This window comes from Pezoporus wallicus, unplaced genomic scaffold (assembly GCF_028554395.1).
Source record: "Pezoporus wallicus isolate ANWC-B61680 ecotype Strahan unplaced genomic scaffold, APGP_CSIRO_Pwel_v1 scaffold_2584, whole genome shotgun sequence".
Taxonomy (NCBI): domain Eukaryota; kingdom Metazoa; phylum Chordata; class Aves; order Psittaciformes; family Psittacidae; genus Pezoporus; species Pezoporus wallicus.
Window position 1 is genome coordinate 4,946,751 of NW_026642851.1, and position 26,973 is coordinate 4,973,723.

General features: G+C 38.9%; 1 protein-coding gene across 12 annotated transcripts in view; it reads right to left on the bottom strand.

Annotated features, from left to right (window-relative positions):
- The window catches only part of ADAM22 (ADAM metallopeptidase domain 22), a 131,262-nt gene that overhangs the window by 17,434 nt on the left and 86,855 nt on the right, over positions 1-26,973 (bottom strand). For 4 of the 12 annotated variants that reach the window (XM_057432457.1, XM_057432454.1, XM_057432453.1 and 1 more), the window contains exons 12-29: positions 24,883-24,967; positions 24,329-24,419; positions 22,453-22,504; positions 20,608-20,707; positions 16,827-16,898; positions 16,018-16,110; positions 14,426-14,506; positions 14,146-14,196; positions 13,797-13,860; positions 13,174-13,279; positions 12,052-12,168; positions 11,185-11,353; positions 10,125-10,233; positions 9,093-9,183; positions 7,742-7,759; positions 4,698-4,892; positions 1,760-1,860; positions 1,117-1,183 (exon numbers count right to left, since the gene is read on the bottom strand). In XM_057432457.1, coding sequence (XP_057288440.1) covers positions 1,117-1,183; positions 1,760-1,860; positions 4,698-4,892; positions 7,742-7,759; positions 9,093-9,183; positions 10,125-10,233; positions 11,185-11,353; positions 12,052-12,168; positions 13,174-13,279; positions 13,797-13,860; positions 14,146-14,196; positions 14,426-14,506; positions 16,018-16,110; positions 16,827-16,898; positions 20,608-20,707; positions 22,453-22,504; positions 24,329-24,419; positions 24,883-24,967 — 1,662 coding nt within the window. The remainder of the gene's footprint in view (positions 1-1,116; positions 1,184-1,759; positions 1,861-4,697; positions 4,893-7,741; positions 7,760-9,092; positions 9,184-10,124; positions 10,234-11,184; positions 11,354-12,051; positions 12,169-13,173; positions 13,280-13,796; positions 13,861-14,145; positions 14,197-14,425; positions 14,507-16,017; positions 16,111-16,826; positions 16,899-20,607; positions 20,708-22,452; positions 22,505-24,328; positions 24,420-24,882; positions 24,968-26,973) is intronic. The other 8 variants (XM_057432461.1, XM_057432460.1, XM_057432458.1 and 5 more) reach the window with 3 other exon arrangements.

The following is a 26,973-nucleotide window of genomic DNA, read 5'->3' on the forward strand; positions in this document are numbered from 1 at the left end:
TCCTCCAAGGGATCTAGGGCTAAAATTTCTGCCATTTTGCCCATGCAATTTTTTAATTGCAATGTGCATCAAACTATTACTGCTGTAACTTAGAGGGTATTTTCTATGAACCTTTCTGAGCCTACTCACCTCAAGACAGTGTACCACAAGTGGAAGAAAAGTTTCAGAATAAACTGAAAATCCCCAAACTGAAGAAAGCAGGGCCCAGAGAGGAGTTAGCATTATTAGTACCAGCAGGGTTGGTATCAAGCCCATTTGCCCTTAGAGGTGCAAGTTAGTATTAATGATAAGGGGAAAGGGCATTGTCATCGTCACTGCAGTCAAACAAGGGGTCATTCCCATGTGGCATAAGTACTATAAGAGCAGGCCAGCACTTGACAATCCCAGAGGCTATGTTTTCACCCACTCACTATTCATTCACAAAAGAAGCCTCAACCAGCAGGCTGAAGTACATAAGGCAGGCTCTTTCCCTGTGGGGAACACTGCATACATGGGCTCTTCGGTAAATACAAATAACAAATCAATAAGAAAGCAACACTAAGTCGTACTGGAGAGGCCTGGGGATCAGTTGCTTTGTAAGGACTCTCATTACCCAATTATCGCAAAGCTTACTCAAGGCTGGCTGTTTCAGGCTTATGAGGATAAACTTCAGGGTACTCTCAGAGCAGACTGGTATCTCCCCTAAAACCTCCAGGCAGGTACGCAGAGATATAAATCTCTAACTCTGCAATGGCCCAACCCAAGGTGAAGACAACGGTAGGAAACAGGTTATCAGAAATTCAGTATTGAACCAGGATACACTCAGCAATGGCAGTTTACTGTAGACAAAAGCCTGCAGTGATGGTGCAGGCTGCCACCATCATTGGGAATTGCTATGGGAACGACTGGGAGGAAGCCTACATAAAAAAGAAAATTGATAGTTAATTTTTAAAGAATACATTAAAAGAGGGTGAAATACATTAACCAAATCATTTACCAGATTTATCAATCGTCAAACAGAATGGGCCACAGAGCAATAATGTAGCTGTCTACTTCTCAGTATTCTTAATCTCCTTCTACAAAATACAAATATGAAAACTGTATTTTTTGGCTTTGCTTTCACAAGTTCAGACTTACTCAGTTGAATTAGACCGTGGCCTAAATCTTTTGCCTCTGACTTTCTTTCTGTTTCCTCCTATATTACCTGAAAGAAATCAAAGGATAAAGACAGACAGTAAAACAACTTGAAACTCACCTGCATCCCATGCCAAGCTGTATATTCTTTTTGCATCCCCAGCAAAAGAGTCATTACCTCATTAGCTTTAAGCATTTGAAAGTCACAGGTCAGTCCCTCTTGATTTACCTCAGACCAACTAAACCTGACGCTTAGATGATCTTTCTCTACTTTTCACTGCAGCTGTGCAGAGCAATAAACTCCTTAATTTCAGCTTTCATTTGAGAAAATCACTACACTTCAAGAAGAATACTAAACACTTCCCGACAAAATCACAAAAGCTGGCAAGAGTGAGAGTAGACTTCCTTCTCTTTTCCATGTTAGCTCACACTAGAGGAATGGGAGAAATGTCATTTCTACATCACAAAGCATTGTGTAAAAAAAGTACTTGTGTAGGGTGCTGCTAAGTCTTCATTTCAGGTTAATAACAATTAGCACAATTTTAAGGGGGCATGATGCTGTCCTAAGATCAGCTAAACTTTCAGCAGAGCAGCAATGGTGCAGAGGCTGGTTTCCACTGCGGCTAGCACAGAGGTTCACACTTACCTTGCCAAGAATTACTCCTAGGCCTCCCATTTTCACAAATGTCTGAAATATGTTTTGTGTCTGGGATCCTTTCACTCCAGGAATGAGATAATCCATTTGACCTGGAATAGGAGGGCTCAGATGCGGTTATTGTTAAGGGTGTTGTCTCACATCAGTGTTAGCTCAGCGGTTCAGAGGGTTACATTCCCGAGGCCGGTGACACAACACAGCCTAAGGTCTGTCTGCACTAGCAGAGCCTCCAGGAGTTCTGTTTAAATGCTGCAGTTATGCTACACAGCTGTCCCTGCAGCGGTTTGGTGTGCCCATGTTCAAGAACCACGCTTCAGCACTGCCTTCTCGCATGTCTGCTGTGGAAAGCACAAACACCAACACACACCAGATTTCCTCTGGGTTTGCAGATCTGCCCCAGTTTGTAGCTGGAAGATGCTCTTCCAACTGTGCTCATCTCAATATTTTTTATCTCACCGTCAAGCACACCCTGCCTGCAAGCTACCCACTCCCTCCCTGTGCTGCTATAGGAAAGCCTGGACTGCTTCCCTCACCCTACTGCTACCAGACTCAGGGGCCCGGGAATCTGTGATGAGCATCCTCCCACCCACAGCTGGTAGCTCCAGTGGAGGAGGGATAACTCATGCTTGCTAATTTTGAATTTTTATTATGTTTTGTCAGCCAGTCACTACATTATGCATTTCTAATGCTAAACTCAAACCCAAAACACCAGTCATTATATCTAGGTGCTTGGTGCAAACCTAAATTTTTCTTTCCTTTTGTATTTCCTCTGGGAGCTAGAGGTGTGGGTGGTGGTGGCGTCCAACATGTGGGATTTTGCAACAGGCTCCCTCCTGTTGAACTACAGCTGCAGCTGAGCTCTTTGCCAGAGATCTACAATTATTTCCAAAAGAGAAGAAAACAAGAGGAAGTAGAAAACAGGTCAGAATAGATGTCTTATTTATTGCAAAGAATTTTTGCTTAAAGGAACTATTTCTGTTGTTTCTAAGTTTGGATACTCTTGCATTTTTCAGCCTCTGCTTTCCTTGGAGGGCAAGCATCTGAGAGATGCTCCTCAGTTTCCAGAAAACCAGGCTAAACCACAATCACACTGAAGTAAGCCCAGGGTTTCATCAATTCAAACTTAATTACAGCATGAAAGGTCTGAGAAGCAACAGATCTACTGACAGATTTTTTTAACATTTTCTCTTCTTAAGGGTCTGTTTTCAGGTTCAGGAATGTCTTGCTATATTCTGGTTTTGGTGTTTCATAATAGTAAGGGTTATCATAAAGTTGTGTCTTAATCCTTGAACATCCTCTGAATACCAGCTAACGCTTCATAGTGCCTTCCAGCATGGAGAAACCCAGGCAGCTAATGGCCCAGTCATCTTGCAAGAGATACCATACCTATCTGCACACAGAGCAAATCAAAACCAGCTTGGAAGGCAGGAAATAGCACTTTGGGCATTCAAAGAGTTGCATGGAAAGACTACGTCAGCTCCACCACAATGTTAATGGAGTATTTGTCAGACTTTTCCAGACTTGACAGTGCACAACATACCTGAACTGGTGGTGGGGAACAACAAAACTCTCTAGTACAGACAGACCTTAGAAACCATTAGCTTTTTTTAACAGATAATAAACATATGAAAGAAATGAAGTATGAAAAGAAACACAGATACTGAATGAAAGAAGAAACACATTAAATGACATTCATTGAAAAACAAACTTTTTTTTCCTAACTGGTATTCAAACCTGCTTACACAAAGCTATGAAAATTTGCTTGCCTGAGACTTTTCTCAAAATTTATCCAGATGAGAAAAGATTCTACTACACAAACAGTGCATCATTTAAAATTAATGCTTGTTCCCTGAAAAAAAAATAATTTATCCACTCACACATCTAAAAAGCTGAATTTTAAAACTAGAAATCATTAATTAATCACTGCTACAGTTTTCCATTATAATAGACAGAAGTTGCATATTAGATTAAGCTGCTATACCCAAATAGTAAATGTTACTGCAAGTGTATCCCTTCCGTACATTTCTCTCTACTTTCTTTGAAATAACAACAAAGAAAATGGCTTCATCAGCTGTATGGTTATAGGCTGCTCAGTAAGGCACTGAGAACTGAATTGCAGTTTTCTTATGAAGCAGTTCAGGATTGTCTATCCCTCCCACGACACAGTGCTTCCTGTAAATTGTTTTAAAGTGCTAGCTGGATATTTTCATAATTAAAGGATCTCTAACTGCAGAGGGATAGTGAGCATCGTGATCTAATGACCTTAGCAATTACAAAACACTCTCAACACTTTTCAATGGTTTTTCCATTTTAAAATGTTGTCCCTTTCTTAAGGTAACTGGAACAATAAAAGAATTAGTGAAATCTGATCAAGGGCAAAATCTAATGCTCTCCTTGGTTACTTGTAACACCAAGCACAAAACTACAGGAAGTCTCTGTAGAATTATCTTCTAAGGTAACAGTTGGTTACCATTTAGTAATTAGACAAGCAAGTGGAATAAAATGCACGTACTGTCATTTTAATGTGAGACATCATGAGTATTACCCAGTTCAACTCAGTGACTTAATGACACTGACACATAAAAATAGAAAAATTACATTTATATTGAACATTTTATGTTTATAACTATTATTGAAGCAAGACAGTGTTCCTTTTCTTTGATTACATGACCATGTATAAGAAAGTTGTGGAGTTTTTATTTAATTTTTTTTTTTTTAACAAGCAATTATTGTTGCAGTCTACTTGAAAACAAATCTCAAGCATGGAGATGATGAAAATTTGATTAATTGAAAATTGGTTTGCAATGGAAAACTTGTTTATTCTGGCCTAATTGTAGTAGATAGCTCAGAGCATCTGGGAAAAAACAGTAATCAAAGCACAAAGGATGCAATTTCAAACATTCCACAAAGAAAGAAGAAAGAATCAAACCTGCTGCAAAACAATGAAATGTTCTGACTAATGGAATAATGGGTGATGGAACAGGTAGAAATCTGAAAATGCGACAGAAAAGCAGACCTCTTCTTAGAACTAGATGCAGAGTTTGTGCTGACTCCAGGAGGCATGTCGCTATAAAAAGAGTCGGCCTCTCCAGGCTTTTTTACATAATCTCCCTGGGGTATTTGTCTAAAGTATAATAAACATTGTAGAGTCAGAAAATATGACAGGCACCAGCACACACACAAACATGCACAAACATTAGTTTAGAAGGACAAGAGGCGAGGATAGCGATCCTAGAGGAAACGTGTTAACCACACCAATAATCCTATTAATAAACAATTCAACCATCTGGAGAGAAAACTCCCACATGCTTCTGATATGTGCAGAAGAGTGGATTGTGTGGTTTTGGTAAGGGAAAACAAGGAGCATTTCACTGGTAAACAGTTTTCAAAGTTAATAGTTTGTGGTTCTTGAGACAAATAACCATGTTCAGACATTCCAAATAGCCCACTGTGCTCATTGCAAAAAGCATCCCCAGGTACAGTACAAGTGCTACAGCCTGAGCTGAATAACATACCTGCATCAAAAAGGAGCTCAGGAAAAGTGAATGTTTTTTTCCTTCTGAGGTAGATCCTTTCCATTTAATTTTTGTGACCATTATTGAATTCAAGAATAGCAACCAATTGAGTGGTTTAAAACTCAGGAGGAGAAAAACCTCATTTATTAACTGTTTTCTTGTGCATGGGAAATAAAGCCAGTGTCAGAGGTTCTCATCTACCTCAGTAGACTCAATCTGCCAAGACATACAGAAATAATGCCCCACATATCCGACAGTAGTTTATCCTTTTCCAGTACCAGAAGCTTGGTTATGGTGCATAAAACCATCTATGCTTTCGAAAGTCCTAATCAAGCTGTGCAGTGTTTTTTGCAGATAATGAATTCATTGCCAGCAGAAAAACTGCCACGCAAGTATTCCAGTTACACTTCCATCAAGTTGAAAAATCCTCCCTACTACAAGTAGCTACTTTGACAGTTGTCTGTATCATAATACCAGCAACTTAATTTTGCACTTCCCAAGGCCTTTTTTGTCTACCTTATTAAGATGCACATTTATCAGAAGATTGATTCACAGTCAGATTGTATCCAACTACAGACCTGAATGGGGCTCTCTTCGTTCCATATCTGAATTTCTAATGCTCCTAAAGTATTTAAAATATTCAATTACAAGGCACAGAAATCATTAGTGTAATGCAGTTCTTCCACACTATCTCTTCTAACACCTCTCAGTCTCAGTTCCTGTCCCATTCCTCAGCTGATACATGTCTGTGTTGGGAGTTCATTCAGTGTGGGCAGCTCTGCTCCCCAGAGTTCCTCCAGCAAACCGTTCTATCGCTACACCATCAGAGATAACTTCTCCCTTGTAGCTGTGCCATATAAGACACACTATCCCAGCCAGTAGAATTCTTGCTAATTGGCTCTTTTTATTACTTTCAGTTGACACGTTTCCATTGCTTAGCAATACCAAATATCGTTCCTTATGTAATGCTCAGAAATACCTCAATGTCTTGTTTTCATCTTTAAGGAGTAACCATTAACTATTAGGAAATGAAAAAAAAAGGACACTCTGGAGACTCCACTGGAAATCTGTTTTTATGGAGCACTCCTTGTACATATCCAGTACTATTCTATTTAGAAGTCAGCCCACAGAACTTCATTTTCTGCATGGAGATTTAATTATTAAATATCTCCACCAACTATGAAATATCCTCCATCACCTTCAAAAGCCTCAGCTTGCTTATGCTGTTTTCCACTGCCCATGCTGACAGACACAGCTGCAGACTGACTGCATCCTCACAGCTCTCTGTCCATATACTGATTTCCAGAGATGAGGGAATTTGAAAAAGTTAGATTCCCTAAGACTCCACTGCGAACATGCATGGGGCAGTCTCCTTCTGTATTTCAAGGTTTTAGCTGCTCTGTCCTCAACCAACACTGAAGCATGCACAGTGGAGTGACAAGATGGCGATGTTAGTCTGCATTTACAGGTACATTGTGTTCCACTAAGCAGCACCAAACCCTGAAATGCTGCCTCCCTTGCACCGGGTGACATTTCCTACCCACCAACCTCTCCGCAAGGCTTGACTTCAATAGCTTTGTCTTCCTCCTGTTCCTGACACCTATTTGACCTTATAGTACACAACCAGCACTTGGCAGTGCTTTTCCGCTTTTATCAAGTATTTTGAGCCTGGCAGAGAAAGCACTACACAGGCAGGGGGAATGGAGAACAAGCGCAATGGGTAGCAGCAGCAACAAACAAAGCAGCAGCTTGGACCAGGAGGCAGTGATACAGGCAGAAAACAGGGGAATTTGTGAAAAGCTCTTATTTGGGGGCACTGGGAGAGGAAGGAGCCAAGTCCTTCCCAGAAGACCCATCTGCCAGGCAGATGACTGATCAAAGGGAGATGGTCTTCCAGGAGCCAAACCCAAGTCACTAGAAACTGTTTGAGTTTTGGCCACAAGCTTAAAACGGTGAAAGCCCAGCTCTGTGCTGAAGACAGTACTGTGCTTTAGCTACAAATCAATCAAGCAGGGTGGCAGGAAAGAATGGTCTCTTCAGTTGCATAGCAATTTAACTGCATTGTATTTTTAACTGCAAAGAAGCTCCAGGCATGAATTTGTCTCAGAAGGCTCCCGAACATCATGTTGATATTAATTATTCAGTTCTCAGCCTCCCAAGAACACTTTTATCTCTAATAGCAGATTTTCAGTATCTCTTATTGGAAATATTCTCCTGTTTTCCTAAATAAGATTGTCTACCTCAGAAGTAAACATTTTTTTGCTACTGAGTTCAGTGAAATCAGGATTTCAAGCAGTACACTTACAGAATAAATACCAATTTCATATATACGAGCAAATATTCTTTAAAATATGGTAATTCAACACTTCAATTTCTTTATAGCATACAAATGAGCAAGAGAGAAGTAGAGCAATTTTCAGAGCTTTCTAATATACATTCCATTACTTTTATCACATACCTCTGCCTTCTGTAGTTTCTTTCCATATAAAGAGAAGAGAAGAAAAGAAGAATGAGTTATGAGTATGCAGGTATACATGGTCAGTAAAAGAAAAAAAAGTAAAGAGAAAAGGAAAAAATACCAACCATATAGCATCCATTCTGTATGCAGAATGAAATTTTTGCTCAAAGTGTTTCTAAAGAAAACACTTATGAACTAATCATACTAAATCAGAATAAACTTGGAAAATATATTCATGTCGATGGCTAAAGTCAGTGCTGAGTTGGAGATACAGTTCATGATGAGTTTAAGTCTATTCACTGTGAAGCTGTTAGTGAATGGTGCACCCTCCACCTTCAAAAACTAATCCCGCTAGCTATGTGTGATCTCAAAATGAGACCTTAACTTTTGGAGTTGTATTGAAAATAGAAGTCCAGATTTTCAGATACTGCCAGAAGCTAAGGGTGATACACCAAGAGAGCATATCCTACCTTTTTACTATCCTAACCTTCATGCTTTTTTCCAAATGCTTCTTTTCTTATGTATTGGAGCTATTCCTCAGCCTAACAAAACAGGAGGGGATGTGCCAGTTCATTATGCCAAACCACTGGGGCTGCGTCCTATTACAGCAGTACCTGCAAGGTGAGCCTGCCCTGCCCACCAAGCACACCAAGGACCAGTGGATGAAGAACTTCAAGAGCCAGTTTCACCCAAATACAGGTGACAAAGTAAGTACCTTAAATCTTTTCTTAATGCATGCAAAACGCCTAAACTGCTCTGGTTTTAGAAGAAATTCACAAAAGAAGAGAAACTGAAAAAGATCAGTCAGGCTAAAATAATCCATTTTGCCTCCTAGTGAGTGGAACACTGACAGTTCTACACCAGGAGAACTTGCACCTTATTTGCAAATTACAGATCTCTCTCTTACCCAAAAAAGTGTCTGAATTAATTTCAGGTTAAGCTGATTGAATATAAATATCTATTTAAGGAAGCCTATGGTTAAATGGTTTACTGACTGACTGAAGGCTAATCTTGCTAAATTTACTTCATCATTAGGAAAGATTTATAGTTGAGTCAGACTGTAATCTTGTATTTCCTTTGTCAGATACAGTAAAATCAAAACCTGATCATCTACAAAAAAATTAAATAACTAAGAAAGAAATAAATTTCAAACCTGGATCAAGCTCTCCAAAAGCACATACACATGTAAGAATTACCTGAAAAATGCTAATACACTAAAAACATCACTGTATAAATAGAATCCAAATAAAATTTGGATTTTTTAGATTATGCTTGAATTGTTCTTATAATTAGACATCAGATAGAATAAATGTATTTTTAACTATATCAAGAAAAAACATGATTTACTTACTTGTAACCCCAACCAGTTATTCCTAAAACGAGAGCCAACACTAAAATGGTGCCAGCAATAGCCCCTATTATTATATTTGTGCTAACAACACCTGGAAACAAAAGAAAGGGGAAAAATACAAAAGGTTTTAGAAGAAAAATATACAAAACCAGTAAATGCACTGTCTTTCAAAAGCCTGCTTGGATAACTTGCACTAGGCTGATTAACTGCAGCCAGTGATATAATCTTGAACTATACCATGGACATAAAAAGATCATTCATAACTCAAGCTTTGACCTTTGTGTCTGTTTCCCTTAACTGAACACTTGCTACATGAGAAAATTGTGCCAGGTATGCCAATATAATGTTATCAATATTAAACTGCTGTAGCTTATATCCTTATAAGCTGCCTGGCAAATACATGCTTACATTGGAATAAAAGTGACTGGATTTGCTTAAATCCTTTCCACAGCTGAATAAACTAACCAAAAAAAGACATTCTGGAAGATGGTAAAGCTGTCTCCTAACAAGGATTTATAATAAAAGACATTTACACCCTCATTTTTCCACAACATATCTTTCTCATGTACGTGAACCTAAAATGAATAAAAATTTTCACTCAAAAAATGTGTGCCAACATTCCACATACTGGCTATGTAATAAAATATTTACAACTAAAAACCAATCATGTAACACTACTTTTCCATTTACATATGAAAAGTCCAAGTAACATTTTGCTTGTCCTAATCTATTAATATACTTTGTAAGGCCAGTCAGATGACTGGGACAAACAAGGTACAACTGGACACACTGGTACCAGTCCTAAACGGTGGGATGAGAGCTTGTCAGCAACACCACTTGCTCCCAGCCCCAGGTCTGACACCTCATTCAGACACTGAGTGCTTCTGCTGTGGGAGGAAGGCAAGGGAATGAGGCTCCTAATGGTGCATCATGTTGTAGGCTAACTGAAACAGTAGGAGATCTGGTTTTGCTCAATGAACCATCCTCAAATCCAAGCCTCTCCAGTTACTGATAAAAATTATAACAACGTACCTTTATTGATAGCATCTTTATCAAAATATAGATCATCTTTGATGCGAGAACTGCAATCTTCTCCTCCCCAGAATCGGTCACAGACACACTTTATTTCATTGCTACAAACCTGCAGCCAAAAGCGCAGCTCAGAATAAAATCATAAAATTGATCTAGTCCCCTAATTAGCATCTATGGTACAGGGACAGTCATACAGACTGATTTTGCCTGCAAAGTTTTCAAAACTTTTTAAATATACAACAAGTTTTAATTTATATATTAGATATAAATATCTATTAAATCTATTATTATACTTTATATATAAAGGTGTGTAATATGTATTATGTACATTCATATATTTTAATGTAATCTATATTTAATAGAACCATTTCTAACTGCTTTCAGAGACTGAACCTCAACAATTATTTTCTTTTTCTCAAAATATGATGAAGTGGTTAATTTCAAATTAAAAGGGGAGTTCTAATGCAGTGCAAAAGACAAAAAACATTTTGACAGAACAACTCCTTTGATCTCAGCTCAGCCATAGGGACTTGGACACTGTTTCAAACTGTCTGCAGGACAAGGGGACTTGCCAGGGCTGTGCACCAAGCAGAGAATTTGCCACTAGCCAAGAGCCAGCTCACTGCCCTCTTCTCTAGAGGAAAGTAACTCTCAGAATCCAGCAACTTTATGAACCTTCTTGGCTGTTGACACAATAAAGAGGGAATGAGAAAGAACATCTGGAAGAACAGAGACCCAAGTTTCTCAGTTCATAATACCTTTATATTCTTCAGTACCTTGCCTGAGGAAATATCAATCAAGTTAACAGAAGTGAAAGAATCAATTGATATTTTGTAAGACTAATACATACTTACTATGACTCATTGTTTAAGATGCCTTGACTGTTATGCATTATATTTACTTAAGTGCCTTCTCCCCTTTTCCTTTGCAAAAGCTTCTCCAGCTTCAGAGACTTCAAGAGTCATGCTTCTGGTTTCCTGAAAGGTCTAGCTATTATCCTACACAAAGCCAGCTACTGAGCAAAAATGGAAAAAAAAGATTAAGGAGTACAAGAACATACGCCGTGTCCTGAACAAATCTGGCTGTCTGTGGTGCCTGGACAGGTACTGAAGTTGAAGGCCTTGATGGGGAGGCAGCGATGCTCAAGGCAAACCATGTTTGGCCCACAAGGCGTCCCATTCTCCACATAGCCCAGGTCCGTCTCCTCATCAAGCTTCACATGGCCACCACTGCAAGACAACCAAGAGGACCCTGGAGACTTGTGCTGTGATTACATGGGACTGCTTGAGAGAAAATGGGCTTTGGGCTGCTGCCTTCGGTTTGCATTATACAATGCCCAGGACCAGGAAAGAGTAAGTATTGCTTAATCTATCTCACTGGCCCTAATGTTAAACAAACCGAAACACAGTGTATCTACATCAAATTTAATGGTGAAAACAAAGACCATATTTCCTGTGTAAGAGCCATTGTTAGATAAAACACTGAGTTTACTTGTTTAGGATTTTATTACATCCAACAATTGTGTGAAGCTATAAGAACACACCAGGTCTATAATTGTGATACAGCTAACATGGCAAGGTATTAAGCTGCCAGTTAGCTTTGGCAGTGCAGGCATACGTCTAAGTATTTGAGGACATTAAGTGCTTTACAAATATTAAAGAATGTAAAATTCAGAGGCCAGAGAAGAGCATTTTGTCTCTACAGGAAAAATTAACCATTACATAGAGTGGACTGCAAAACAGCTGCATTCCCCACATGCAGTCAATTTCCTGAAGCTTAACATAAGTTGAGCTGGAGTAATGGTTATGTGTTAATAGAAAAAAAAAGTAATAGAAACAGTTGTTCTCCACTTAGGAATAAGAAAGCTGCTTTTCTGCGCAAGATGGATACTAATTGTCTCTGTTCTGCTCTCACAATTTCCAATTACCTGCAATTGTAGACTTTTCCAAACTGCAGGATTGACGATGTGATTTCACCATCAAGTTCTCCAAGTCTGGGCACACTGGATATATTGGAGCACAGAAGGTATCCACAAAGCACATCCCTGCATTGAGAGAATAAACATGGAAAAATAAACTCATGGCAAAGAAAATGGACAATCAAAAAAATGTGGTTTTCTTCACTTGCTTTGTAACATGTTTGTCATTCCTTGCTTTCCTCCTACTGACAGTAACTCCCATAAATAGTGTCTTGTTTCCCAAGAAGATTATTTTCCTTTGAACTTGGACTGCGAAAAGAATCTTTTTTATGATGTATTATCAAAAATGCTCTGAGCAATAGCAAGCAGGGAGCCGTCAAGAACAAACCATATAAAAATGATCAAAATATCCTATCAAGATATAATAACTGGCCCATAAAGGAGTTCAGTAGATAGTGGCTTTAAAACAACTCTCATATGACACATATGTAAGGAAACTAGAGACACCAAATCTAATTCAGCTGTTGAAGGGACTTTACGATTCACATGCAGAGACTTATGTGTGTCAGAAAAGAAGGGTCTGGCCTCTCCCGTATTACTGAGTATTTTTACTCATGCAGTTGTAATGGAGCAAAAGTAAGGTTATAAGATCTGCACAGAAAGGTTGAAAAAGACACTGCTTCAACTGTAGGCAGGACTATTCAAATGGCATTGACAGAATGGAGAACTCATCTGAAACACCAGGGTGCAGTTTGGCAAGGACTGGCAAAAGGTTCAGAAAAAGGCAGAAATAATCAACTGCATAAATACAGAATGTGAAACACTTGTTTAGGCAGCAGCTTGCAGGACATAGGAAAAGTTACAACACAATGGAAACCAAACACAACTTGGCAATGCAATGGCACAGCATAAAAGGTGAACACCACACTGAGACATGAAACCTCTGCACTGCTGAGCCTCACCAAGGGTCCTAGGACAACTTTTGCTCTAAGTGCTTCCAAAGCTCAGCTTCAGAATTTCCTGCACTCAGATCTGCAGAAGAAGGCTTTTTGAACCTCTATGTGCCAGCCAAAGAACTGTATTAGGAATAAAAATTCTCATACCAGTTGTTTTCCAAATGGATCAACTTACTGTTTGTTGCACTGTATCCAAGAGTCTTTGTCTCTTCCACAGTTTCCTTTCTCAGTCCCTTCAATATTCAGCTTCTCATAGCAGTACTTGTCAGCAGCTGTCACTTCTAAAAACAGAGAAAAATCTCTTCTAAGATGATGAAGACTTTGAAAAGCCAGGTCCTGGAAAATGGGAATGTGCTATTAAAGCAAGCAGAGCTTCCCAATCTGTGAACTGCAGTACCATGGTCTGCAGGTGGCCTGTGAAACTGCACAGCATTCTCAATGAAAACATTTATGTTGGCACCATAGGACTGTTCTAAAATTTTATTCAGACTGACCAGGGTTTATTGCTCTATAAACCACTGAAATAAATCAACAAATACGTGCATATGCTCCCCAGGTGTTTATTAATCAGAACTTAAACCTAAGACTTCAGAAAAATCACCATTAAGTTATCCAGCACTAGAGAAAGAGCTGGAAAAGAGGACGGAAAGACAAAATGAGGAGGGAAGAAGGGGAATGGCATACACTGCTAGCTGTTTTTAATGGTTCTCAATACGTGTCCCATAATTTTTCTTAGCCAAAATAATCTTTCAAGCCGCATGAATTACAACCAACACAGAAGCAGTGACATTCACTCACTTTCACCCCAGATATATTTACACTGCCGGTCCCTGGTTTTACATCTTCCTCCAAAACAAATACCCTAGAAAGAAGGAAAAGATACAGACAAAGTTTCAAATCGCTTGATTTTCCAAAACATCTATTTGTTTAATGTACAGATTTCTTACATTCTTTCTATTGAGGCAACTAGTATGTGATTCTACTTTCTGTTCATTTTAATGCTTAGCTCCAAAATATGACTAGTACTCAAATCTCAGGAATGTTAGCAGAACAGTCCCAAGTGACTTCCAAAGATCTTACATCAAAATCCATAAAAAGCAATCTATAAAAGCAGAAAGAACATAAAACAAACTGAAGTGCTAATTACCTGCTGGTTATCACATGAATAGCCATCCATTTTATGAATATTGGGAGAACACTACAGAAAGAGAAAATAACTGATAGATCACAGATCAGTCAAGCATGGAAGCAAACTATGCAAGAAAAATATATGGAAAATTACTTCAGTATCATGCTGGTTTTTTCAGTATCAGCAGGTTTAATACAATTTTTATACACCTTACTATACAAACCAGTAACATTCATAGTGATTGAGAGACTACAGGTTGGGGTTTTTTCATCTCTTGGGTAGAAAATATAAAAATCACCTGACTGGAATTTCCTGTGCAGTTCTCTGCAATATCACAGTCATTCACTGCTTCTCGGCACAAAACTCCTTTAGGTTCAAACTGAAAAAAAAAAAAGAACAGAAAATTAATGTCTTCTTTTCTCCATATCTTGCCTTACATGCAATGCCTCCTTAAAGTTTTAACTAAAATAAAACCAGGAAATATTCATGTGCTAACTGATGTGGTAAGACTTTCCTTTCCCTGGTGCAGACATTACACCACTGAAGCCACTAGCCATTTACTGGTGCAAGTGGTACCACTCTCTGAGGCACCCCTTCCCAAGTGCAGTGCTGAGCATGGTAAGTGCTATCCTGCGACATGGGACCCCTGGGGTTTAAAAAACCAATACAGGTCTGGGGATGTTGGGAGCTGTTATAAATGGTCTTTTGAGTTGTCCTGATTAACACCACCTACAGATACATTTTGCAAAATTCTGCCTTTCTCTTCATTGGCTCACCCTTGCCATTCTCTATGTTGGTAAACTCTTACTTGTGTCATTGCAAAAATAATGTAGATATACAGAAGCTTTTTTTTTTGTTCTCATAGTCTTTAATATGGTGCCTGTGCAACTCGGATGCTTGAACAAAATTCACCCACACTGGCAATCTGCTAATTTTTTTTTCACATTACATTAAAAATAAGGAATGTGCTTAGGAAAATGTGATCTGTTCCAGCATAATCTGTGCTTTTACTTTTTTTAACATCAGGATAGTACAAAGTCAAGAATGTGGTTCACAGTTATTACTAATGTTCCTCCTAAGGAAATGAAACCCTCATAATAAGTCCACAGACAAAGATAAAAATATCACACATAGTACACCACAGCTTTAATAACATTAATAATAATTATCATTACTACTAAATGAGTATAAACAAGTAGTTGAAGTTGTATTTAGCAAGGCTCCCTACAGCCAAGATCTGGCTAAACCTCCTTTTACTATCTGCTGGTGTATCAGGAAGAATACTTTATAGTTTACATTTGTCTTGATTCCCTTTACTCAATGGGATTTCAGTGAGTTCAAACTTGAGGAGACACAGGTAGACCTAACAAAAACTCAGTCAGGTGTCTTTTATCTAGATAAGCACTTCTGAACAATTCCGCTAACTGATTTTTAGGTTTTGTTTCTGTTTGGTTTTTTGTTTGTTTGGTTTGGTTTTTGTTTTTTACTATATCCTTTTCTCAGGCACCCTGTGGTATGATTTTCCCATTCAGCCTCATGGTTCAAATCCAGAGCAACAGGTAAGGCACCGGGAGCAGCAAATGGGTAAGGATGTGCATGTTTAAACAAGGATGTCTAACGAAACCTTGTGGAACTCCATCCTGATTCAAACTTGTCTGAAACTGGAAGGCTTTCATTCACCTCTGCATTTGATCACAGTCCCTGCCCCAAGAAGCCAAGCCTTGAAGACAGAAAATAGCCCCAAACAAACCAGTTTTCAGCCCATTTTAAAGGGTAAGTGTTCAGAAAAGTCATCATAAGATCTGCAAGGATAATGACGTATGTTGTGGTGTCTGCAGCCACCTGGATGCATTCCCAGTAGGATGCTGAAGTGAAGGTCACTGCCCTTACCCGGCACTTCCGACAGCAAAGCCCGTTGCTGCACTGGGAGCCTGCCGTTAGGGTGCAAGTATTGCAGCACTCTCCTCCTTCGCTGGCACACTCCTGAGGAACACACACACTTATAAAAGAATATATGGGAAAAGCAGATGAACCCCAAGCTCTCTTATTAATTCTTGTCTTTGCACGCTACCCAAACAGATTTTTAACCAGGCTTTTAGGCCTCTGGAGGCAGGCCTCTGATGCCCCTACTGTGGGGCATGAAGCTGCTGTTTCCTATGCAATACAAGAAATAATTTTTCTAATTTCACAGTGTCAATCATGAAATACTGACATGTTAGCACTGACCAGAGTCATGTTCCCATCTAGGAAAATACTTTCTATTACATCTTTTAAGCCCTGATTCTGCACAGGGAGCTAATACTATTACTATTCAGTATTTATTTTGTCGTGAGGCACTGGAATGGCTGTCCAAGGAAGCTGTGAATGCTCCATCCCTGGCAGTGTTCAAGGCCAGGTTGGACAGGGCCTTCAGCAATCTGGTCTACTGGGAGGTGTCCCTGCCCATGGCAGGGGGGGGTGGAACTGGGTTGGTCCTTTCCAACCCAAACATTCTATGATTCTATGATTCATTGTATGTGATGATAAAATAAAAAACCTGTCCCACATTTTGTTAAATATTATGGAAAAATGTGAGGAATGACAAATCCTTTGGCACAGGATCTTAATAAGTGTCTTCCTCCATGTAATATTAATAGCAGTGATGGGCAGCACTAAGTCCTACAGAGTCTAGTTACCGATTTAAAGTAGACTGCACTTACCGCAATTGTCCCACAGTCACACTCTTCTCCATCTTCCACAAAGCCATTGCCACATTCTGGAGGATCCAGAAGCTGCGGAGCAAAATCGCAAATCAAAGGGCATGTCTCTCCTAAGGGAACTGTTGTCATACTTACTGTGTAAAATATGGTTTTCCAGTTAACATTCCAACTTAATTAACTGAAAAACAGTACCCACAACTCAGGAAGAAGCAGACTAGAAACACCACAAATGAAATGTGCAGAGAATGAACAATGCTGAGAATTAATTCAGCAATACTGCCAAGTCACATGGTGTCTTCTGTGCATGAGTACCATTTTTACAGCAGATTCAGTCTGAGCAGAAGTCACAAAACAAAAGGTGTGACAAGAAAGGAAAAAAATCAAAACAGTATGACATTTTCATTACTTCACAGGGCTCTAATTGCTGTTGTTCTGGAATTCAAGTGAGGAGGACTCTGAGGTTGAAGCATGTGTCATAACTTCAGAAGGAATAGCCATTAAAAAATTTTCCTTTGGTAGCATGTGGCTCAACAATGAAGGGAAAGGGGAGAGGCTGTGTTCCTTTATCAGTTTGTATTGTAGTCAGATGCTTTTTCCTTCCCTTTTCCTCTACCACAGTTGAGAACTTTGAGCAGTTTTCCATAAGCATGTGTCACAGGCAGATGACTTTCCCTTCAGCCTCCCCACTAAACTGTAACTTAAAATGTCTAAATCTGTATATTTGTAGAAGTACTTTCCTTTCCCAGAAGCAAGACTCATTCCCTGTTTTTCATATAGGATCCATGCTATGTTCTCTTCTAATGGACATTTTTACTCTGTTCTTTCTGGTTCTGTTGTTTCTCTTTTTCTCAAAATTTCTAAAGGTAATTCTTCTAAAAGAAAAGAAAATGTTTTACTTCCTTTGGGCATAAGAAAACGTAGGAGTAGCTTTTACTACATATATAAGAAGACATGAAATTGTGTCATCAAGACTCAAATACTGTAAATTGTCCTCCAAGTTCTCCAATTAAATTAAGATTGTTCCAGAAACCACTCTTCTTATGAGCCATCTGCACAAGTACATCACTTGTGCAAAGTGTGTTTCCCTCTGGCTGCTGCCTTTCTGTCAGTAGCCCACAGGATGGAGCATCACCCCATGTACTTCGCTGTGTCACAGACCAGCCTGAGGCTTGTGGCATAGGCTGATGTGCTATTATTAGATCCCCTATTGAAATGGAAATTTGACTGCAGCATGAAATGCATGTGTAGAATTTAACATCAAATGTAAGAAAGCAAGTATCTTTAAGAATTATTAAAGAGTTGTTAAAACTGCTTGCTTCCTACATATTTTTCCAGGCAACTTCACTTCTTCAGTGTCTCTAGCTGCAATGCTAGATGGAAGTAACAGAGCATCCTGCCTTAAAACATTGGGCCAATTTGCTGCAATAGGTAGGGACAGCTAAATATGAAATGGAAGAAAAAAAATTTAAAGGCAAATTGGATAACTTTTCCCCTAAAGTCATATAATTGATGCATTCATTTGAAAAAAGCATATGTTTAATCTGCTCCAGCAGCCACTGATGTAATTTTCAGGAATACAGATGATCTTACAGTGGAGCACTGATGAACACTGCACCTTGTCATGTCAGTTTTCTTTTATCTCATATTTCTTGGAAAGAAAAAAAAGTTTGCGTTTCACCACTGTTGCTAAGACAAACATGTCTTTGACAGCCTTGTGAATTAGACAGACATGCACTGACAATAACTTTAAATCAACACAAACAACAATATATAGAAGAGTCTAAATCACCCTGGCTTCCACATCGAACTTTCACATTTCCACACGTCATTAGAGAAAATTGGAAATGCTGCCAATCTAAACTGAGATAACAGTAATTTATTTTCTTTTGAGTGACAGATGTGTAGAGGAACATGATCACTAAAACAAGCCCAAGTAGACACATTACACCATGGAAACAATTTACTCAGCAAAGAAATAAACCCACTAGTACTTCTCCCCACCTTTAATGAGAGAGGAAAAAGCAAACTGCTAAAACACAGGTGCATTTTTAAAAGAATGAGAAATCTGTCATGAACCAGGACAGAAATCTTACATCTTATTAATGAATGACAGTGCTTTCTCTCCAGTTTTAATAGTACATTCTTTCATGAAAATGAGACCTTTGAGACGTAAGCAGACTCAGCTTATCCAGGTTTGATGCTTTCTCTTCTCCTCTCCAACACTTATTGAAATTCTGTGGTTGTCAGAAGATGCACTTTTTCTCAGCCACTCCAGAATAAATGTGCATCACTCCAGAAATTAATTTCTCTTTTACATATGTGACCATCTCAGCTATCAGGTCTTTTTTCCACATTGACTGCCTGTCTGCCTTGGCCTCTTTCCTTTGCTTGATAAAACACTGACATTAAATAGAGTATAACATTAATTATATATAGAAAAGAGTCACAATTATTATTCTGATTACACTTTAACACATGCTTCTGTAAACGGAGCAGGAGTATAGTGAACCTCCTGCAAATGCTCCATTGTGGAAGTGCTTATAACTTGGCTGGAGTTTCTTTAGCCTTGTTTCGTATTTTTCTCCCTTAAATGTCTCGGTCAAACATTTCATAGCCTTTGCATCTTTCACATGAATATACCGGTTTAGCAAGCCAAAACTGAGACAACAGAAGCAAAGAAAAGGCAAATGCTATCTCAAAAGATATTCCCCACTTCTCATTTTCAGGACTCAATACAAGAAGACCTGTGATTTCATATTTTAGAGGCAAATTGGAGGGGATAGGTCAGTCACTTAAGTGGGTGCCAGTGCTTTTGGAGCTCTACTCTCCCCAAGCCTTTAGGGAGGTAACGCACTGTGCCAGATGAGGCAAGGTACAGTGGCACTGAGGACGAGGGGCCAGCAGCAATTTGCCAGTCTCCCCTGTCTGAGGGGCTACCCAGCGCAAGGCAAGGGTGTGCAGAGCCACACAGACTGACCTGGTAGGAGCCAACACAGGACTAAGATGATCCAAGAACTTCTCACTAGATATATTTCTATCCCAGCAGACACAGCTGAGGGGATGACAGACCCTGGTAACAGTGACAAGGACCATGTGGGCAGCACCTGGGGAATAAGGAGCATGGCAAGCACTCAGCAGGCACAGGGTCTCCTAGTGTCTACTCCTCAGGGCTTTCTCTCCTGCTCTGCCTCTTCCAGGTGTAGAAAAACTAGTCCAAGTTTTCAAACTCTGTTCTGAGATCCACTGTAAAAACTCTTCCTTCTCCAAACAGGGAGAATACCACTTGTAACTGCTGGCATCTGCAAAGCTGCTGGGCTGCACAGCAGTGGACTCCCTGCAGAAGCTCTAGGAGCCTTTGCTTCATCTTAGGACAGATGTAAAAAAAAAGTTATCTTACTTCAGCTTCCAGAGATTCGTACCAAAAGACATGAGTTCAACTTAAATGAACTGTGCAAAAGTTTACCAAGACACTTGAAACCTCATCAAATAAATTCATCACTATATTGTTTATTCAATACTCAGAACAAATTGCCTGAGGGATGGTTCTAGATCAAAGCCTGTGAGAACCCTGTTGGACATGAAACCACTTATTAAAAAAATATGTAAATATAGTTTCCAAGCTGCTATGAACTAAAATAAGCTACTTTCACTCATATTTCACCAGAAAATTTAGATGGAACCAGAAATATCAAAATTACAGATGTTATTTTTTTTCTAACATTACCCTTTTCATTCTTCCTGGTTTCATCTATTTTAGAAATAGAAGTAAGTTCATACTTACTTTGGTTGGTTTATTGAAAAGGCAGGCTCCACCTCCATTGTTTAAAAATTCATGATACTCTTCAATATCGCACTTGGAGAATTTGCTTGGAAGATAATACCTGCACAGAAATAAGGTAGTAGGATTACTTTCTGTTGTACTTTTTACACTACTTTTCTTTTTCTTTTTTTTTTAAATAGGAGGAGAAATATAATGTTTTACTTTAGAAAATGTACAAAACCACACTTCAGAATCAGGGTGACTATCTGTAACTCTAGCTAATTTGTAAATCGTTTTAGTAAATGACGAAGAACTTTCAGCAATGACACAGAGCTCATAGAAAGTGAGGTGTAAAACATTTCACTGTTATTTCATGCCAAATAGCACAAATCTTATTACACAGTGTGTAGCTCTCACAAGCATGACCTGTTCCACTAACGGGCCTGATCTCACTTATTTCCTCCTATATATACACTGTAGAAAACAAAGATTGATCATAGTTAATTTCCCTCCTATATGAAATTGCTATCCTGCCCTACAGAATTTTTGTATATTTTATATAATGGAGTTATGCCATTTAAAAAAATGATTCTAACAAACATTTCGGTTTCCCCCTCTAATGTGCCCCCCTGAATAAATTTCATTCAAGTACAGAGAGCTAACCTAAGGCATAGTATACCACCTAAAAGTAATATGATGAGAGAATCATATTCTCAAACAGAGAATCTTTTCATGAATCCTTTCTACAGGGAAAGATTTTTTTCCCAAAGTATCTTAAGTGATCTTTATATTTAGATTTTGACTCATGAAAGTATTTATGCTTCAAGCAGATTTTGATGTCTCATGGGCTTTCCTGTATCAGCTCATCACTGGATAAGAAAATATTAGCAGAAATGCCATACAAAATAATCCTGCATTCCAGGGAGTGATGGCTTGCAAAACATAATCAGCCTTTTCCATCTATAGTGTTTATGATTTAGGTCTTAAGACAACAGAGATTGTGGGATTCACCAACCTTCATCGAAAAGCTAGGTGCTTATATCTAATTATTTGAAAGGTCTGGACTTCAGAAAAGAATTTAAAGACCATTAGATAATGAATCACTTTTAAAGAATAAAAAATGTTTCTAAGATTGTTTTTTTAACATACCAAAAGTTAGAAAAACCCTACCTACTATATTTTTAGGTACACAAGGTGAAAAAGGCACAAATTCATACTTCCAAAGAGCTTTGAATGAAATATGCTTCTTGGTTCAAAACTGTTCTGACAACAGAGCTATTGCAGATTAGTTTGAAATGAATTTAAAAATTCGGAGCACCATCTGTATCTAAAACTAGACTAAAGTTTAATTCATACACATGACAGAAGATAGGCAATATGAAGATCTGAAAGGACACATTAGAAAGCATTAAATGTCATCTATCAGCAAAAATTTGCTGATTCACTAGTCATTAGATAAAAACTCTCCAGTGACATTACATGCGGGTATAAGCACATTCAGCCTCCAATGGGCACAGTATTTCTGCCATTATCACAGAAACTGGAGGACAAAAAAAAACAGACAGATACTCCTGCTTCTTTGCAATGCCCTGGCTTGGCTGTTGAGCCCCGTGCTTTGTGAGTTAAACCAGCAGTCACCAAAAATCCTCACATATCCTGTCATTAACTCACCTATTCTCACATTTCTTTGGAAGTGTCTTTTCTACATATGTTAAAGAGCCAATACCTTACTTTCTGAAAAAAAAATTAAAAAAATAAAAAATTCACAGAAAATACTCTGCTGAACCACAACAGGCAAAAGTTTGCATGCCTTTCCTTTATGTTATTATATGAAGGACATGATTTTCCTCTAGTGCAACACCTTACCCCATGTCTCCCATTATGCATCCAGACCATGTGTCCTCACACTTACACTCACCTGACAACAACACAAAAAAATAGTAAATTACACTTTGAGTCCAAAATAATATATTTATTATCACAAAACCTGTAGACAATTCCATTTCATATTTAAATACAAGGTGAAAAGAGTAATTTGCTAGTTTAATGCACACCTTAGTTTAAGTGTATCAGTGCATGCTGAGAACTTCCTTTCAAAAACTATCCATGTTTCTGTGCAATTTGAAAATATGTCCCCATTTTTCTTTCCTTCTTTTAAAGTGAAGTTAGCAAAACTGCTGTGTCAAGCGTTCAGCACACGTAACTCATGACTCAGCTCTCCTGCCTTCTCCTGTGTCATGAATATTCAATCCCCAAATTTTCAGAGTAAAAAAACAAAGAAAAGAGAAGAATCATTTTAAGCCTTCTTCTAATTTTTCAATTCTCTTCTTTAATTATGCTAATGTGACCGAGGAAACCTTCACTTGGATAAAAACAAAGCAAACCAATAATGCACACAAAAATGCATAAAATCATCAGTAAACACTGATGATTAAAGTGGTATTGTAGCTTCTTCCTCCTCTTTCCCTCCCTTCCTCATGCAACCCCTCGGCAGGCAGAAGGCAGCCCTCCCTTCTTCCCTGCCTGTCATTGCTTTCCTCTGGTCTCGGCCTTCTGCTATCAAAACTGTGCCCTGTGTCTATTTTTGTATGTATGTATTGCATATGTAATTTCTCTTCCTTTGTAATTTGTAATACATAAGCATCAGTTTATTGCTTCAATTTTAAAAGTACAATTAGAAACAAATGAGGCTTTGTCCAGCACTGGCATTCTCCTCCCTCCACACCCCTCAGCCGTAAGAAAGAGAATCATCATTATTATCATTTTCACTTTTGTCCTGCCCCTGCATCAGGTTAATAACATGCGGCTGGTAAATGAATACTGAGCATTCCAGTAGCATAAAGCATCCTTCCTACATTCCTGAATAGGCTTCAAAATAAAACTACATGAACTGCAAAAAAAACATTACATGCAGATGTAGCTCTGCATTATATACTGTCTTTGTAATGCCTGAAAACAAAATTTACCTAAGCAGAGTTCTTTTACCCAATATAGTAAATAATTCTTTTATGTAAGCCACATAAGTACATATGATCCAATAACTAAACACTCCATCATCTATTGTTTCAGAACGGTATTATTATTACTTTAATCGCATAAAGCTGGGACTTCATGTAACATGGAAGCAGGGAGGGTAAGGTCATTGTTGGGGTGGGTGGTGGAGATCTGAATTAAAACATTTCACGCAAAGAGGGGTTACTAATGTTGTATATCAACGTTACAGCAGAGAAATGGCAGCAGTATGGTGGCAAATACAGAAGATTTTGGTAATCTGCAAGAGGAACAGGAGATTTGGGTAATTTACAAGAGGAATTCAATCAAAGCCAACAGCAAAAAAGTAAGTTGTCAAAACCATCTTGTGTAACGGGACTGAGGTCGCTCCTCTTCATCCCCAGGTCTAACACCATATATTTCTACCTTTGCACTGTAAGATGGCAGCCATTTAGTCTGTGGGTGTGACATCCATCTCCCTGAAATGAATGGAAGTGGCAGACACATTTATAATTTACTTTTAATGAAATGGTGACACCAGTGCTGCCAGCAATTATGGGCAGAGGGATATCACAGCTTTTAAGTAGAGGAAAATTAATGATATGTGATTGCCTCTTCATGTTATTACAATAAAAATTTAAATATTCCATTATTGTGAGAAACATGGGAAAAATACCTATCAGAGAGACACTGATCAAATCTTTCACTGTTTTTTTCCTTGAGAAAGAGTGAAAAAGCCAAACAACCTTACCACTTATAGTTTTTCTTCTGTCTGAGAAAATGCCAATGTTTTGGGCCAAGGTCTGAGCCAGGGTAACTGCCATTAAGTCTGGCTTTCCAAACTGAAAGAAAGAAACAAGGTAGGAAGAGTCATCAGTTATATACAGGTATCTCAGACACAAGTGAAGCTTTTACCATTTCAAGGCAACTTTTACCAGACAAAATCAGATGCGCAGTGTTAAGAGTTCTTACTTCAGAGCAGCTATATAATGGACAAGTGAGGAAAACTAAATGCTGGCTTAAGGACAAGTCAAGTAAAAGAAAGTGTTTGTTCCTTGCCATTGTGACTATAAGTATGAATGACAGGATATTGCAGAACCTACTGAAAAAAAGTGTATTTGAATCCATATCTGAATTTATTCACTTATCACTCTTCATTGAGATATCACTTTTATAGAAACACCCCTGAACTAAAACTGCATCAGCAAAGTGGCAGTAAGGTATTTTGAGGAACATGTCTGCGCTGACAAATTCTGTGCAGGTAAGTTTCCACCACTTTTTGCCCATGCCACTATCCCCACCTACCTCATTCACACCTCCACCTTTAAGTAAGGAGCAGATTCCACCAGTATGGGCTACACCACTTCGACTGCTCTGAAATCGACTCCCCCTTTGAGAAAAGGAAAGGAAAAGAAAGTTTACCCTGCTCAGTTCATGAGGTTTGCACCTATCCAGCCCAGTATTTACCCTTCTGATTCGCAAATGCTGATTGTCATCATTACACTGTAAACTATGCAAAATAAAATGGGAAAAACAGATTACTACTCAGAAAATTCACATGTCAAACTATCTCCAGGAAAGTTTTATCACCTTCCCTCCTCCTTCTCAGACTACCTAATACAAGAAATCAAAGAAGAAGGAGACTGTTTTGCCAAAACACCTGAATCTCACCTGCCTTTTGTTCATCTGCATACCATTGCAGCAAGTGACTTCTGCTGGCACACACTACAGGCAGAGCCCGGGAGAGGCAACAATGCTGCCAGTGCATGGAGGACCAATAAAAAGACACGTGTCTAGTTAGGCAGTGCTGATGTGGTAAAACCCAAAGGAGATGCATTAGCGGCTCACTGATGCAGTTAGGTGAAAATTCCCTGGAACTGCATCAGATCTCATCCAAGGGACAGATGAACTCTAAGCCTAAATCTAATAATCTCTTTGGTGCTGACCATGTCAGCATGAATAACTGCCAGTTACTGGAGACAAATCAGACTCTGCTCCACTTCAGAGTACTGATCCAGTGGAGTGGAGACAAACTGGTTTGTCAGGTTTTTGGTTGGTTTAGGATTTGGGGTGGTTTGTTTTTTTTTCAGAAGAAAACAGGAAAAGATAAGAAACAATACAACTGGCTAACTGTGCTGAAGGTGGAAGTTCATTTTTAACTACTGTACCATCGCACCAGCCAACCTCGTCTCCCAGCTCAGCCATTTCTCACTCACAGACACAATTTCAGAAATTTTTATTCCTAAACAATACCACCACTGGTGGTAGTGTTATGGGTAGCACTGGAATTAGCATTACAGTGGCATTCAGAGTCCCAGTCACAAGGCAAATAAGGCCCTCTTGGTCCTAGCCAATCCACAAACATTCATAAGAACAAGACTTCCCCAAAGGCCTTACAATATCACCAGAGAAGAATCAGGAAGTATGTGAGAAAACCTGATTTCTGTTTTACAGATGAAGAACTGAGACACAGAGAAACCAAAATCTGCAAGCACCACTTGCAGATCTTACTAGCTCTGCCCATGGCAGATGACAGCCAATGACAGTTAATTAAGCATGTGCAAAAATGCTGGGAGGGTGGGTACTGGGGTTGAGTATCCTGGCACCCTACCAGAGTCATGCGAATGTGAGGTGTTTAGGTTAAGTTTATTAATGTAGGCTCCTACAACAGTCCGCAGAGCAGCAGGGAGGGATAAAGACTCCTACAGAGCAATTCGTCTGTCTCGTGTGGATCAAAAATCTCAGCCACGAACCTCTCCTTTGTTTTTGTAGACATTATATTTTAGATCATACAAATAATTACATATATAATATAGATAGATTTTATATCAATCTTATTTCCGAAACAATTAATATATTTGGAGAAAATAACATTCCTCCCAGCTTATTCTTCTTATAGCACGTGTCCCTCTAGAGAACAAACTATTCTGAGGACCTGAAACACTTCAGTAATCCTGCATCATGTAGGTCATTCAAAAGAGTAAAGCAGGCCATAGTGCTTTTTAAGAAGGAAACCTCATTGGTTTCAAAACCAATGTTCTGTTTTAAAATAATACAACAGGACTGTTCAGGGTCTACTGCCAAAGAAGCCAACCTCTGAGGCGGAACCAGGCATAACCTTCCAGGTCGTTGAGCTTGTGGAGTACGTAATTGCACAGAATAACCAAGGATTACAGCGCACGCTGCTCAGCCTAGTAAGTTAAAACTAAAATGAGAGTCTAATCTCCAGCTGCACTGGCAGGCAGTCTGCACATTAACTGCTCCCCACCTCCCCATCAGAAACATTATTTTCTGAATTATTGTGGATTATACAGACAACAGAAAGGAGATGTATCAGCCACTTGTGATAAGCAACCCCCAAAAGAAAAAACCCCGGTAATAAAACATCATATGAGG